This window comes from Salvelinus alpinus, chromosome 17 (genome assembly GCF_045679555.1).
Source record: "Salvelinus alpinus chromosome 17, SLU_Salpinus.1, whole genome shotgun sequence".
Classification (NCBI taxonomy): Eukaryota; Metazoa; Chordata; class Actinopteri; order Salmoniformes; family Salmonidae; genus Salvelinus; species Salvelinus alpinus.
In genome coordinates, this window is record NC_092102.1 from 5,911,350 (window position 1) to 5,926,575 (window position 15,226).

A 15,226-nucleotide genomic window follows, 5' to 3' on the forward strand; every position below is an offset into this window, starting at 1 on the left:
GTCTATGTACAAGGAGAGGCTGCAATCCACGCTTTAGTTAAAGATTCTTTAAAGATTTTTTTTTCTACTTTTCCAGTTCAAAAACAATATCCCAAGAAAAAATACAGTAATATAGACACTTAACATGTTTTGAGCAAAATAGTGTTTTTAGACAACTGCAAACTTCAAGGAGTTGGTCTGATGTGACGTTATTGGCCTTGCTTGCGGGAACAATGGAGGACAAAAGAGAATCTCCCTAGCTCTGACATTTTGAGTTACTATATCAAACAGTCCTTCTCACTGGAAGTCTAACTGTGCAAGTCAGCAGGAACTGGCTGCATTCATGTTGCATAAGTTAGCTATCCACACAGTTGCAACACTGCGGTATTATAACTCACACAGAACAGGGACACATATAGGATCGGGGGGGGGGGGGGGGGGGTAAGGCAGCACATTGGGATCCTTCAGGCTGGATTGAGGGTGTGGTATTTTAGCTGTGCTCTTGGAGTGGCAGTAAGGGGTGTTGCAGGTGTCCCGGGGTGCCTGGGTTACGCCACCCCAAGTCTTCACAGACATCACACAGAGGGTACTGACTGACACTGCACCCATAGACAGAGCTGAGAAAGGGTATACACCCTATTTTCCTGGGATATTGAGATAAATGTCACTGACAGAGCGACCCTTTTCACAGCCCCCAAATCTCAGCAGCACCTTTGGCAGTGATTACAGCCTCGAGTCTTCAACAGTATGATGCTACAACCTTGGCACACCTGTATTTGGGGAGTTTCTATGGCGCCAGATAGCTGCCGTAAGGTTGAACGTAGGTATCGTTAGGATCGTAAGAAAAGCCATGCGTAAAACATCAGACGTAGTCGTTACATTGGACCTGTAAACATATGTTACGACTATGAATTAACATATACACATTCAGATTTTACTTTACATCTCCCTTTACTCAGGTACTTACAAACTTTTGTCAGGACTCGAGGCAGTAATCGGTGCCAAAGGTGCTTCAACAAAGTACTGAGTAAAGGGTCTGAATACTTATTTAAATGTGATATTTCATTTTTCTTTTATATATATATATATATATATATAGATACATTTGCCAAAAATTCTAAAAACCTGTTTTTGCTATGTCATTATGGGATATTGAATTCTATGCTTCACAGCTGGATGAGTCAACAGATGTGGCGGGCCTGGCACAGCTCCTGGTATATGTCCGTTATGTTTTAAGGAAGACATCCTCTTCTGCAAACCACTGGAAACCAGGACAACAGGAGAGGATATTTTTTAAGTACTGGACAGCTTTGTGACATCAAATGGACTTTGGTGGTCAAGATTTGTTGGTATCTGTACTGATGGTGCAAAAGCCATGACAGGGAGACATAGCGGACTGGTAACACGTGTGCAAGCAGCTGCTCCCGATACCATTTGGGTACACTGCAGCATCCATCGAGAGGCTCTTGCTGCCAAGGGAATGCCTGACCGCTTGAAAGATGTTTTGGACACTACAGTGAAAATGGTTAACTTTGTTAAAGCAAGCCCACACTCGTGTATTTTCTGCACTATGCAATGATATGGGCAGCGACCATGTAATGCTTTTACAACATACAGAAAGAAGTGCACCGGTTATCAAGGGGCAAAGTATTGACACGTTTTTTTAAATTGAGAGATGAGCTTAGTTTTCTTTACTGACCATAATTTTCACTTGTCTGACCGCTTGCATGATGAAGAGTTTCTCACACGACTGGCCTATTTGGGTGATGTTTTTTCTCACCTGAATGATCTGAATCTAGGATTACAGGGACTCTCCGCAACTATATTCAATGTGCAGGACAAAATTGAGGCTATGATTAATAAGTTGGAAGTCTTTTCTGTCTGCATTAACAAGGGCAACACACAGGTCTTTCCGTCACTATGATTTTATTTTTTTGTGTGCAAATTAACTGTCAAATGTGATGTAGCGAGTGAGTTGGGTGCGCAATTATGCAGGTACATTCTCAAAACGGATCACACAAACAACTGGATTCGTTATCCCTTTCATGCCCTGCCTCCAGTCCACTTACCGACATCTGAACAAGAGAGCCTCATCGAAATTCCAACAAGCGGTTCTGTGAAAATTGAATTTAATCAGAAGCCACTGCCAGATTTCTGGATTGAGCTGCGCTCAGAGTATCCTGCCTTGGCAAATCGCGCTGTTAAGACACTGATGCCCTTTACAACTACGCACCTATGTGAGAGTGGATTCTCGGCCCTCAGAAGCATGAAAACGAAATACAGGCACAGACTGTGTGTGGGAAATGATTTAAGACTGAGAGTCTCCAATACAACCCAACATTGCAGAGTTATGAGCAAATCAAATCAAACTTTATTTGTCACATGCGCCGAATACAAAAAGTTTAGACTTTACCTTGAAATGCTTACTTACAAGCCCTTAACCAACAGTGCAGTTCAGCCTAGAGGTTAGAGCGTAGGGCCAGTAACCGAAAGGTTTCTAGATCGAAACTCAGAGCTGACAAGGTAAAACATATGCCGTTCTTCCCCTGAACAAGGCAGCCACTGTTCCTAGGCCGTCATTGTAAATAAGAATTTGTTCTTAATTGACTTGTGTCACACCCTGGCCTCTGTTATATTGATTTTCTTTATTAGTTTAGTTAGGTCAGGGTGTGACATGGGATGTTTGTGTGTTTTGTCTAGTTTAGGGTGTGTGTATTGTTTAGGGGGTTTTGTATAGTGTATGGGGTTGTGTTCAGTAGAGAGGTTTAGGAAAGGCTATGGTTGCCTGGTTTGGTTCTCAATCAGAGACAGCTGTTTATTGTTGTCTCTGATTGGGAGCCATATTTAAGGCAGCCATAGGCTTTAGGTGATTGTGGGTAATTGTCTATGTTGAACGTTAGTAGCTTGTGTGTGCACTTTCGTTTATAGCCTCACTGTCTTTTTTTTTGTTAGTTTTGTTGTAAGAGTGTTTCGTTTCGTTTCGTGTTACGTCTTCATCAAAATAAAAGGAAGATGTATTTCTCACACGCTGCGCCTTGGTCTCCTCACTACGACGATCGTGACAACTTGCCTGGTTAAATAAAAAAAATAAAAAAATAGAGCATGGGGAGAGTACTGGTAAAATGCTGGTTAATTTCCCCCCAAAGGAAAAAATATTGTAAAAATATATATTTTGCGCCAAGTGAAAGGCACTTGTTGCGCTGTTGATGGGAATTTATTCCGTCTAGTGACTATTAGCAAAAGGGACTACCCTTTATTCTGGTTGGAAGTTTTCAGGGTTCTGGGACCACCTCACCTATTTTTAGAATGCATTAAAATTATACCGGGGTTTAACTAGAGGCTCATAAAATGAGGGGGGTAATTGTCTATGTGCATTCTGTACTCCTTGTGGGTAACAGCTTCTTTTCCCCTTACCTAACCCTAACCCTACGTTTAGCTTTAGTTTCTAACCCTAACCCTCATCCTAACCCTAACCTTAACCCTCATCCTAACCCTAACCTTAACCTCTTGGGCTATGTTGATGGGGAAAACAGAACTTGAATCTTAACCCTATTCCCTACCTCTGACTTTAGCCTCTAACCTTAACCCTCATCTTAACCCTTAACCCTCATCTTAACCCTTAACCCTAAATCTCTGCATCCTGTTGAATATCATTGATCCTATAGGACAAAATGAACTTACCTCAAAATTGACTTTATTGGTTGTAAAAAATTTGATAGGAATCACAATAGCTATCTTCCTAAATCCAATTGGTTACATCGGACTGTAAAAGTCTAATATTAACACCTTGTTTGAAATATAATATGTATATTTAGAGCATATCTAATTGGAACACTTGTAAGGGAACATCTGAGAAGGGCGATTTTAATAGTCTTTGATCCACAGAAAATGGAAATATAGAATATACTTGGTATATTATATTGTATAATATTATATATAGTATATTGGTATATACTTACTAACTGGGAAACCAGCTCCCCTCTGGTGGCGTAATGAGGGACCACAGTAAACACTGTGGTACATGAATTGTACACCTTTTACACTGGGGTACATTCATTAAATAACAAGGATAAGACCACATGAACCATGCAGTGCTTGAAAAAGTACAAAATAAATATTTATTTAAGAATGTTTAAATAGAAATTTTGTTTGGTTTTGTGTTCATCTTGAAATGCATGACTTCCTCCTTTTTACAACCTTGCGTTTGGGGACAATAGCACATAGGATTCTTAATAAGGCCCCTGGACAGGCCCATAGCACTTATAATATTTGACAACCTTGAGGTTGGATTGTTTGAATACCTATACCCTGTTTAGGGCATACAGTGCTTATTACTACTGATGCCCTCATTTAAGACTTTCAGCACTTATTTTCCTTTTTGTTTTTATATTTAATTTCTTCAGACACTGCATGGTCTTGGGGGAGGGTCTTCCTACCACAGTGACAAATTACTTCTGTTGATTAGGAAAATAGAATCCTAATCTTAACTCTAACCCCGACCTCTAATTTTAGCTCATAACCCTCATCCTAACCTTAACCCCTGCATCCTGTCCTGTAACTCTAATCCACCTTCTGGCATTAGGTGAATAGCCACCTAAACCGTAACTCTAAGCCTCATTCTAACCCTAACCTTAACCTTCATCCTAACCCTAACGTTAACCTCCGCATCCTGTCCTCTAACCCTAATCCACCTTCGGGCATTAGTGAATAGCCCCCTAAACCGTAACTCTAAGCCTCATTCTAACCCTAACCTTAACCTTCATCCTAACCCTAACGTTAACCTCCGCATCCTGTCCTCTAACCCTAATCCACCTTCTGGCATTAGTGAAAAGCCCCCTAAACCGTAACTCTAAGCCTTATTCTAACTCTAACCTTAACCTTTGGATCAAGGGCCCTAACCCTAGTCTCTAACCTTTGATACTCCTTTCTCTTTGGGGTGGATAAATTAAAACAGTGTCTTATGCGTATTTTTTATTTTGAAACCACCATTCCCCTTTTGTTTTCTTTTAGTCTAACTTGTCTTATTTTAAATGTTTTTTTAATTTATTTTTAAAAATCATAAAAAATGGGATAGGATGGACACCATATGGTGTTGGGTTAATATTCCCCTTCCCCAGATAAAGTATGAAGACATTGCGCATCTCTAGTCAGAACAGATCTTGCATGAACTCAAACTCTTTCCCCATTTTCCCCCTTGCACATTATCTGGCTGGCGCCCGCATTGCCTTCCTTCTCTGTTGTTTTACTTACAAATAATAACTTTGGACATATGTCGGATTCACATGTTTTCAAGCACTGGTGACAAATCATGCATTCTGATTCTTGCATAGATTGTAATGGACACGTGAGTAAAATAAGTTTTTGAAGGTCGTACTGATTATGATGATCTAATGCTAAGCTATTTGCAAACTACAGTGCATTCGGAAAGGATTCAGACCCCTTGACTTTTTTTTGTTACGTTACAGCCTTATTTTAAAATGTATTTAATCGTTTTCCCCCCCCTCATTAATCTACACACAATACCCCATAATGACAAAGAAAAAACAGGTTTTTATTGCGCATGCTGTTTTTCGTCTGATGTTGATTTTCTTTATGTAGGTGTACCTGTGGGCATTTTGAGACAATGCTAATCGAAGTGGAGATGGTCTGCTGCCAGGTGATTCCACAGGTTTGTGTAGGATAATTTGTAGTTCATTGTAAGACATATGTTCATCTTTCCCTTGATCCTGACCAGTTTCCCAGTCCCTGCTGAAAAACATCACCACAGCATGATGCTGCCACCACCATGCTTCTCCATAGGGATGGTGCCAGGTTTCCTCCAGACGTGATGCTTGGCATTCAGGCCAAGGAGTTCAATCTTGGTTCCATCAGACCAGAGAATCTTGTTTCTCATGGTCTGAGAGACTTTTGGTGTCTTTTGGCAAACTCTAAGCGCACTGTCATGTGCCTTTTACTGAGGAGTGGCTTCCGTCTGGCAACTCTACCATAAAGGCCTGATTGGTGGAGTGCTGCTGTCACGTTCGTTCTCCTCCTCGTCTGAGGAGGAGCATGGATCGGACCAAAACGCAGAGTGATATGAATACATCTTCTTTTATTAGAGACGAAGATGAAACGAACACTATACAAAAACAATAAACCACGAACGTGAAGCTACAAACGAAAGTGCACACACAGCTACTAACGTTAGACATAGACAATTACCCACGAAAGCCTACTGTCTATGGCTGCCTTAAATATGGCTCCCAATCAGAGACAATGAATGACAGCTGTCTCTGATTGAGAACCATTCAGGCAACCATAGACTTGCCTAGACAACTATACTAAACCCAACCCCATACACTCAACAAAACCCCCTATACAATACAACCACCCAAGACGAGACAAAACATACAAAACATCCCCCCTGTCACACCCTGACCTAACCAAAATATTACAGAAACAAAGAATACTAAGGCCAGGGTGTGACAGTACCCCCCCCCCAAAGGTGCGGACTCCGGCCGCAAAACCTGACACAGAAGGGGAGGGTCCTATGGTGGCGGCTCGGGTGCGGGACGTGGACCCCCCTCCACCATAGTCACTAACCGCTTTGGTGGCGCCTCTGGAACGGCGAGTCCCGGACTGAATACCATCCCAGAGGGCGCCACTGGACGGAGGGGCAGCTCCGGACTGAGGGGCAGCTCCGGACTGAGGGGCAGCTCTGACGGCTCGGGACAGACGTGCAGCTCTGACGGCTCTGGGCAGACGGGCAGCTCTGACGGCTCTGGGCAGACGGGCAGCTCTGACGGCTCTGGGCAGACGGGCAGCTCTGACGGCTCTGGGCAGACGGGCAGCTCTGATGGCTCTGGGCAGACGGGCAGCTCTGACGGCTCTGGGCAGACGGACAGTGCAGGCGGCACTGGGCAGACGGCAGACTCTGGCCGGCTGAGGCGCACAGTAGGCCTGGTGCGTGGTACCGGAAATACCGGACCGTGCAGGCGTACTGGCTTTCTTGAGCACTGAGCCTGCCCAACCTTACCTGGTTGTATGCTCCCCGTCGCCCGACCAATGCGGGGAGGTGGAATAACCCGCACTGGGCTGTGTAGGCGAACCGGGGACACCATGTGTAAGGCTGGTGCCATGTATGCCGGCCCGAGGAGACGCACTGGAGACCAGACGCGTTGAGCCGGCTTCATGGCACCTGGCTCAATACTCAATCTAGCCCTGCCAGTGCGGGGAGGTGGAATAACCCGCACCGGGCTATGCACACGTACAGGAGACACCATGCGCTCTACCGCATAACACGGTGTCTGCCTGTACTCTCGCTTCCCACGGTAAGCTCGGGGAGTTGGCGCAGGTCTCCTACCTGACTTCGCCACACTCCGTTGTAGCCTCCCCCCCCCAAGAAATTTTTGGGCTTGACTCACAGGCTTCCAGCTTCGCTTCCGTGTTGCCTCCTCATACCACCGCCTCTCGGCTTTAGCTGCCTCCAGCTCTTCACGAGGGCGGCGATATTCTCCAGGTTGTGCCCAGGGTCCTTTACCGTCCAGTATTTCCTCCCATGTCCAGAAATCCTGCGATCGCAACTCCTGCTGCTGCTTATCACGCTGCTTGGTCCTGGTATGGTGGGTAATTCTGTCACGTTCGTTCTCCTCCTCGTCTGAGGAGGAGCATGGATCGGACCAAAACGCAGAGTGATATGAATACATCTTCTTTTATTAGAGACGAAGATGAAACGAACACTATACAAAAACAATAAACCACGAACGTGAAGCTACAAACGAAAGTGCACACACAGCTACTAACGTTAGACATAGACAATTACCCACGAAAGCCTACTGTCTATGGCTGCCTTAAATATGGCTCCCAATCAGAGACAATGAATGACAGCTGTCTCTGATTGAGAACCATTCAGGCAACCATAGACTTGCCTAGACAACTATACTAAACCCAACCCCATACACTCAACAAAACCCCCTATACAATATAACCACCCAAAACATACAAAACATCCCCCCTGTCACACCCTGACCTAACCAAAATATTACAGAAACAAAGAATACTAAGGCCAGGGTGTGACAGCTGCAGAGATGGAGTGCTGCAGAGATGGTTGTCCTTCTGGAAGGTTCTCCCTTCTCCACAGAGGAAGTCTGTCAGAGTGACCATCCTGTTCTTGGTCACCTCCCTGACAAAGGCCCTTCTCCCCCGATTGCTCAGTTTGGCTGGGTGGCCAGCTCTAGGAAGAGTATTGGATGGTTCCAAACTTCTTCCATTTAAGAATGATGGAGGCCACTGTGTTCTTGGGGACCTTCAATGCTGCAGACATTTTTTGGTACCCTACCCCAGATCTTTGCCTCGGCACAATCCTGTCTCGGAGCCCTACGGACAATTCCTTCGACCTTCGACCTCATGTTTTGGTTTTTGCTCTGACATGCACTGTCAAACTGTGGGGCCTTATATAGACAAGTGTGTGCCTTTCCAAATCATGTCCAATAAATTGAATTTACCACAGGTGGACTCCAATCAAGTTGTAGAAACATCTCAATGGTGATCAATGGAAACAGGATGCACCTGAGCTCAATTTTGAGTCTCATAGCAAAGGGTCTGAACATTTATGTAAATAAGTTTTTATTTTATTTTTAATTGCAAAAATGTAGATTAAAAACCTGTCTTCGCTTTGCCGTTATGGGGTATTGTGTGTAAATCTATATAATCCATTTTAGAATAAGGTTGTAACGTAACAAAATGTTTTTAAAAAGTCAAGGGGTCTGAATACTTCCCGAATGCACCTGTTGACATTATACAATGCATTCTGGTTGTCATGTAAGCATCTGTTAGACCAAAGATGCTATAAAAAACTAGGTGAAGGGATAGTTCACTCGACTGATTTATGGTGCTTTCAGAACAACTGGGAACTTGGAAAAACACGGTCAAATCATAACATCAGTGATATTCAAGTCGGAATGTCGTAGCTCTAGAAAGAGGCACGAGTTCCTGAGTTGGACTTCCTAGTTGAATCGACATTTCTACCCCCCATGGACTTGAAACCCCCCCACAAATGAAATTAACCCCCCTCTCCACAAAACCCCCTAAAATGGCTTTATCCCTGTATAGCTATGGTTCAGCTAGGCAGTAGACTTGTATTTGGTGTGATGATCTTACTTGCTTTTTAATAAAGTAAAAAATGGTAAACGACTTGTCAAGTCATGTGCTCCGGTTCTTGTGTACACTGTAACAAGTACTTCGGAGATTTGTAATATCCAAAAAGTGGCCAAACTAAGTTAATATTCTTCAGGCAATGGGCGCTGCCATCTTTGACTTTGTTTATTTGCATCTTTTAGTGAATGACTTTCTGTGATTAGGGAGTTTTCGCTTGGAAACAAACAAACATGGCTGCTCTTAGCTTAGCTGACACGGATCTCTTTTCTAAACAATATTACATTTCTCCCTTGTGCTCACCAGAGATGTGGTACATTGTAAACAAATCTAGCTGTTAAGTCGTTAACTTATGTGTATTTTATTGTCAGGGCAACATGTTATTTAAATTGGTTTATGCAATGAGTTTGGGTGTGGATGTGTTCCGTGTGTTGTTTGGATGACGAAATTCGTATTTATCTTTTACAATAAAAGGTGTAATTGAGGAATAAAGTTGTGAAGAGCTTTATTTCCCATCAAAACAAAACATTGTGTCGATGCTTTTCAGACAATGCTGTTTAGACGTGTTTGTTTTATCATAGCTACGTTCTGTTGTTACTATTCCAATCGCATATTTACGATGGTACGCTGCAGGGACCAGTCAACAATGATCGCAAATGTGTGATTGTATGCGTCAAAGGGTTAATAGATTCTTCCTTTTCTTCTCCAGGAGAGGGCAGTGAATAACACTGTTCCAGAGTGATTAGTAAGGTAATAAACCTAATCCTTTAGCCACCTTACAGTAAATACCCAAACTTTTCCTCGGCAACACCACCATCCTGGTCCTTGGATCCCTTTGGCCAATCCCATATTTATCTCTAACCCCTAGACAGTTGTTAAAGGACATATGCAATTATTGCTTTAAAAGGCTGGCTCAAGATGTAAGTGGATGCACATACAAGGAATATGTCTGGTTTGGTTTTACAATCCACAATTTCCTCTACTCCTTATATTTACATATGTTTTGTTTTGTCTTTGGGCTGTAAATGAGAATCCAATTGGAAAGAGATGCACCACACAAACAGATGAAATTAGATGGCAGATGTGACAAATTATCAGCAATGTGATTGGTTTACCCCAAAACGTGCCTGCCTTAACGTGTTCAGATGCATTTTGCTTGACTCCCAAGCAGTTGGCTTGTTGATCTTCTTTGTCAGGTGATCAGACGAGTTCACCTCTCTCCACTGATCCCTTTAGTCAGGTTAAGTGTCATAAAAGCTCTTGTAAGGAGCTTGGACAGAAGCCAAATAACAGCCTTGTCCTGAGATCTAGTCCATGACTTCATCACGTAAGCTATAAGAACCTGAAATTACTAAGAACAGAAGGAATGCATCAGAGATTCACCAGTCCATAATATGAACTTTCTAATTGTTTGTTGGTTTTGTTTTAGATTATGTGTGTATTGTTATTGTATTACTAAATATTACTGCACTGTTGGAGCTAGAAATGTGAGCATTTCGCTGCACCTGTGATAACATTTGCAAGTATGTGTACGCAACCAATAAACTTTGATTTGAACAGACTTTGAACCAAAGACACGCATGCACAGACGATCACATGTTTTTGTCAATAAAAAAAAACAACAGCTGATGACTTCTACACATTGGTGTTTGACTTCTACACACACAATGTAAAGCACTTTGAAAGTTGCTGTATGAATTATATCTTTCATTGAGTATCATGACTCCCACTCACCAATACTCACAAGCAGACACACACACTCACTCTCTCGCTCTCCTAAAAGCAGTTTGCCAACCTCCTCTGGTCCAGTCTAATTTTGAGCTCAGACACCAGTGCTGCGTTCACACTGTCAACTGGTCTGTTCCTGTTCCTCTTAGGCTTGATCTGTGCTACTGTGCCCAATACCGTCGGTACCACCCACTGTCTGTCCCCTGGCCTCCCTCCAAGGAGCAGTGGGGGAAGGGCAGGGGCATTGGGCGGTGGTGGTGGTGGTGGCCAATGTCGTCCACTCACCATGCTCACATTGTGGTTTGGAGACCAATGGTGTCCAGTCACCACATTCATGTTGTGGTTTGGAGGCAGAGAGTGTCCTCTCGCTATGTTACAGTTGCTACAGCTGATGTTGTCCCCCACCATGACCTCTGGTTCTTGGATTAGGAGTTTCTCTCCAGGGTTCGGGAACTTGAAGGTCACGGGTGGTTTGTTTCGCCTCCGGATGCGGCGGTGGGGCAGGATCCTGTTGGACTTTTTGTTGCGCATGAACATGATGGTGGAGATGGAGACTGTCACCACAACCATGAGACTAATGACACCAGCGATCATGGCTAAGATGTGCAAAGGCTTGTCTCTACTCTGCACGAAAAAGGATGCCAAAGGGCCCCTGAGTTGAGTCTGTAAAAGAGCACAGAGAGACACAGTCATGTCCATTGGACTGAAATGGGAGACTGCAAGTATACATGGGAAAATCCTAGTTGTTATTACCTTACGTGGTTCTGTGTGTGTTGCCATTTGGCTATGGAAATTTGGGACACCAAGTGTATTACAATACATTTAAACTGCCAGACCACCACAGCCAAATCCACACATGTGTTAAGCTACAGTGGGGAGAACAAGTATTTGATACACTGACAATTTTGCAGGTTTTCCTACTTACAAAGCATGTAGAGGTCTGTAATTTTTATCATAGGTACACTTCAACTGTGAGATAAGGAATCTAAAACAAAAATCCAGAAAATCACATTGTATGATTTTTAAGTAATTAATTTGCATTTTATTGCATGACATAAGTATTTGATACATCAGAAAAGCAGAACTGAATATTTGGTACAGAAACCTTAGTTTGCAATTACAGAGATCATACGTTTCCTGTAGTTCTTGACCAGGTTTGCACACACTGCAGCAGGGATTTTGGCCCACTCCTCCATACAGACCTTCTCCAGATCCTTCAGGTTTCGGGGCTGTCGCTGGGCAATACGGACTTTCGGCTCTCTCCAAAGATTTTCTATTGGGTTCAGGTCTGGAGACTGGCTAGGCCACTCCAGGACCTTGAGATGCTTCTTACGGAGCCACTCCTTAGTTGCCCTGGCTGTGTGTTTCGGGTCGTTGTCATGCTGGAAGACCCAGCCACGACCCATCTTCAATGCTCTTACTGAGGGAAGGAGGTTGTTGGTCAAGATCTCGCGATACATGGCCCCATCCATCCTCCCCTCAATACGGTGCAGTCGTCCTGTCCCCTTTGCAGAAAAGCATCCCCAAAGAATGATGTTTCCACCTCCATGCTTCACGGTTGGGATGGTGTTCTTGGGGTTGTACTCATCCTTCTATTCCTCCAAACACGGCGAGTGGAGTTTAGAGCAAAAAGCTCTATTTTTGTCTCATCAGACCACATGACCTTCTCCCATTCCTCCTCTGGATCATCCAGATGGTCATTGGCAAACTTCAGATGGGCCTGGACATGCGCTGGCTTGAGCAGGGGGACCTTGCGTGCGCTGCAGGATTTTAATCCATGACGGCGTAGTGTGTTACTAATGGTTTTCTTTGAGACTGTGGTCCCAGCTCTCTTCAGGTCATTGACCAGGTCCTGCCGTGTAGTTCTGGGCTGATCCCTCACATTCCTCATGATCATTGATGCCCCACGAGGTGAGATCTTGCATGGAGCCCCAGACCGAGGGTGATTGACCGTCATCTTGAACTTCTTCCATTTTCTAATAATTGTGCCAACAGTTGTTGCCTTCTCACCAAGCTGCTTGGCTATTGTCCTGTAGCCCATCCCAGCCTTGTACAGGTCTACAATTTATCCCTGATGTCCTTACACAGCTCTCTGGTCTTGGCCATTGTGGAGAGGTTGGAGTCTGTTTGATTGAGTGTGTGGACAGGTGTCTTTTATACAGGTAACGAGTTCAAACAGGTGCAGTTAATACAGGTAATGAGTGGAGAACAGGAGGGCTTCTTAAAGAAAAACTAACAGGTCTGTGAGAGCCGGAATTCTTACTGGTTGGTAGGTGATCAAATACTTATGTCATGCAATAAAATGCAAATTAATTACTTAAAAATCATACAATGTGATTTTCTGGATTTTTGTTTTAGATTCCGTCTCTCACAGTTGAAGTGTACCTATGATAAAAATGACAGACCTCTACATGCTTTGTAAGTAGGAAAACCTGCAAAATCGGCAGTGTATCAAATACTTGTTCTCCCCACTGTAGCTACACAGTGTGAAAACATTACACTACATTAGAATAACAAATCCCCAAATACGTCTACCGACGCTTGGTCAGTGCAAACACAATCTGTCTGCAAAACGTGGATCTGCAAAATACTAGTCTGAGTTTGTCTGGAATGATAATTCCTGCCCCATTGACTGTTTTTTTGATTGAGACAAGATCAGAAGGATTAGATGGGGCACCCATTATTAACTGAGACCATGCAGCGTCACAATTGCAAATGAAATGTTATGAGTTTACAGTTCATCCATAACGTTTATCATGGATTTCCATTTCATTTCAAATGAGTGATCAAAATATTCTATTGTGCTCCTGTACTCTTTCACAGACACAAATCATGCGCTATGGTACAATGACCAGCTACAAATACAGGTGTCCTTCCAAGACAACATACAAACAGTAAGAGTCTTAGTGTAATGATATGGGGGGACACCAAGACTGCTGGATGATCTCAAGGCAAGCTTTGTTTATGGCATTATACAGGCCTCCGTATAATCTTTCTGATCTTGCCCTGAGGTTGAACAACAGACTTTTTCAAAGTGTTGCAGTAAATGAGGGTGGAAATGAGGACAGTCGTTGCAATGGTGAAGGTGACAACACTAAAACAAATCCCAAACACAGCTGCGGGATGCTTCTTGAGGCTCAGGAAGTAGGAGAAAAATCTGGATTTGACCTGAAAATACAAAATTGGCATTTAGAGGAGTTTAGATAATTTCGGGAATAGTTTAGGGATGTTTCAAGGTGGAAACCTAAAAAAAACGGAAAAAAACAGATATAGTGGGTTTGGATTTCTGTGTTCAGTTGGATTGTTCTATTGAGCAGCTTCAACTATTTGTGATCACTAGGGCCGAGAGTTTTTCCTAAGCACGTGGTCTGACCAGGAAAATCTCTATGCCCTGGTTATTACATAGTTATAGCATATAGTGAGCGTGTGAGTCAGTTTGAGCTGTGTGTGGTGTTGTGTTTCCCAGCTAGCTAGGGGGATAGCTAACTAGTGGAGATTTGATCAAACTAAAACCCATGGCTCAATGCCTCTGTCGCATTGAGTTCAACCTTTTATCTGAAAAAGACTGCATCAAAACTTATTGGGTTACTCAAGCAGTGAGCATCCCACATGAGGCTCCCAAAGATAGTATTAGTAGTATGCTTGGAATGAGGATATGTCACATACGTCGAAATGTAAACATTAGTGGAGCCACCTTATCAGTTTTGGAGGCAGCAATACTTTTGCTAGCAAAGAGTGGTGCGGTAGCTAACTAAATCAAATTTCAAATCAAATGTATTTTATAGCCCTTCTTACATCAGCTGATATATCAAAGTGCTGTACAGAAACCCAGCCTAAAACCCCAAACAGCAAGCAATGCAGGTGTAGAAGCACTTTGACTAGGAAAAACTCCCTAGAAAGGCCAGAACCTAGGAAGAAACCTAGAGAGGAACCAGGCAATGAGGGGTGGCCAGTCCTCTTCTGGCTGTGCCGGGTGGAGATTATAACAGAACATGGCCAAGATGTTCAAATGTTCATAAATGACCAGCATGGTCAAATAATAATAATCACAGTTGTTGTCGAGGGTGCAACAAGTCAGCACCTCAGGAGTAAATGTCAGTTGGTTTTTCATAGCCGATCACTAACTAAGTGAATTGTTTCACCCGGCAGTTAGCCAAAACTGTTAGCTAGATAGCTAAAGTATGTGTGCATAGATGTTCTGTAAGTAAGCTATCTAGCTGTTTTAATTTACAATTTTATTGTAACGTTATCCATTTCCCATGCACAATTTTTTTTACCAAAACCACTATTATGCCCCATTCATGACTTTTGCCCTATCAAGCCGCACTGTTTCTTGACACACTGCTCGCTTAACATGGAAGCCAGCCACACCATTGTGTCGGAGGAA

The 15,226-nt window shown here is 43.3% G+C and overlaps 1 protein-coding gene across 1 annotated transcript in view; it reads right to left on the reverse strand.

Moving 5' to 3' along the window:
- Positions 1 to 9,459: 9,459 nt before the first annotated feature.
- The window catches only part of LOC139542012 (cadherin-related family member 1a-like), an 83,009-nt gene continuing 77,242 nt past the window's right edge, over positions 9,460 to 15,226 (reverse strand). The window contains exon 17 of the mRNA XM_071346990.1: positions 9,460 to 11,502. Within this exon, the coding sequence (XP_071203091.1) occupies positions 10,888 to 11,502 (615 nt within the window). The 3' untranslated portion in view covers positions 9,460 to 10,887. The remainder of the gene's footprint in view (positions 11,503 to 15,226) is intronic.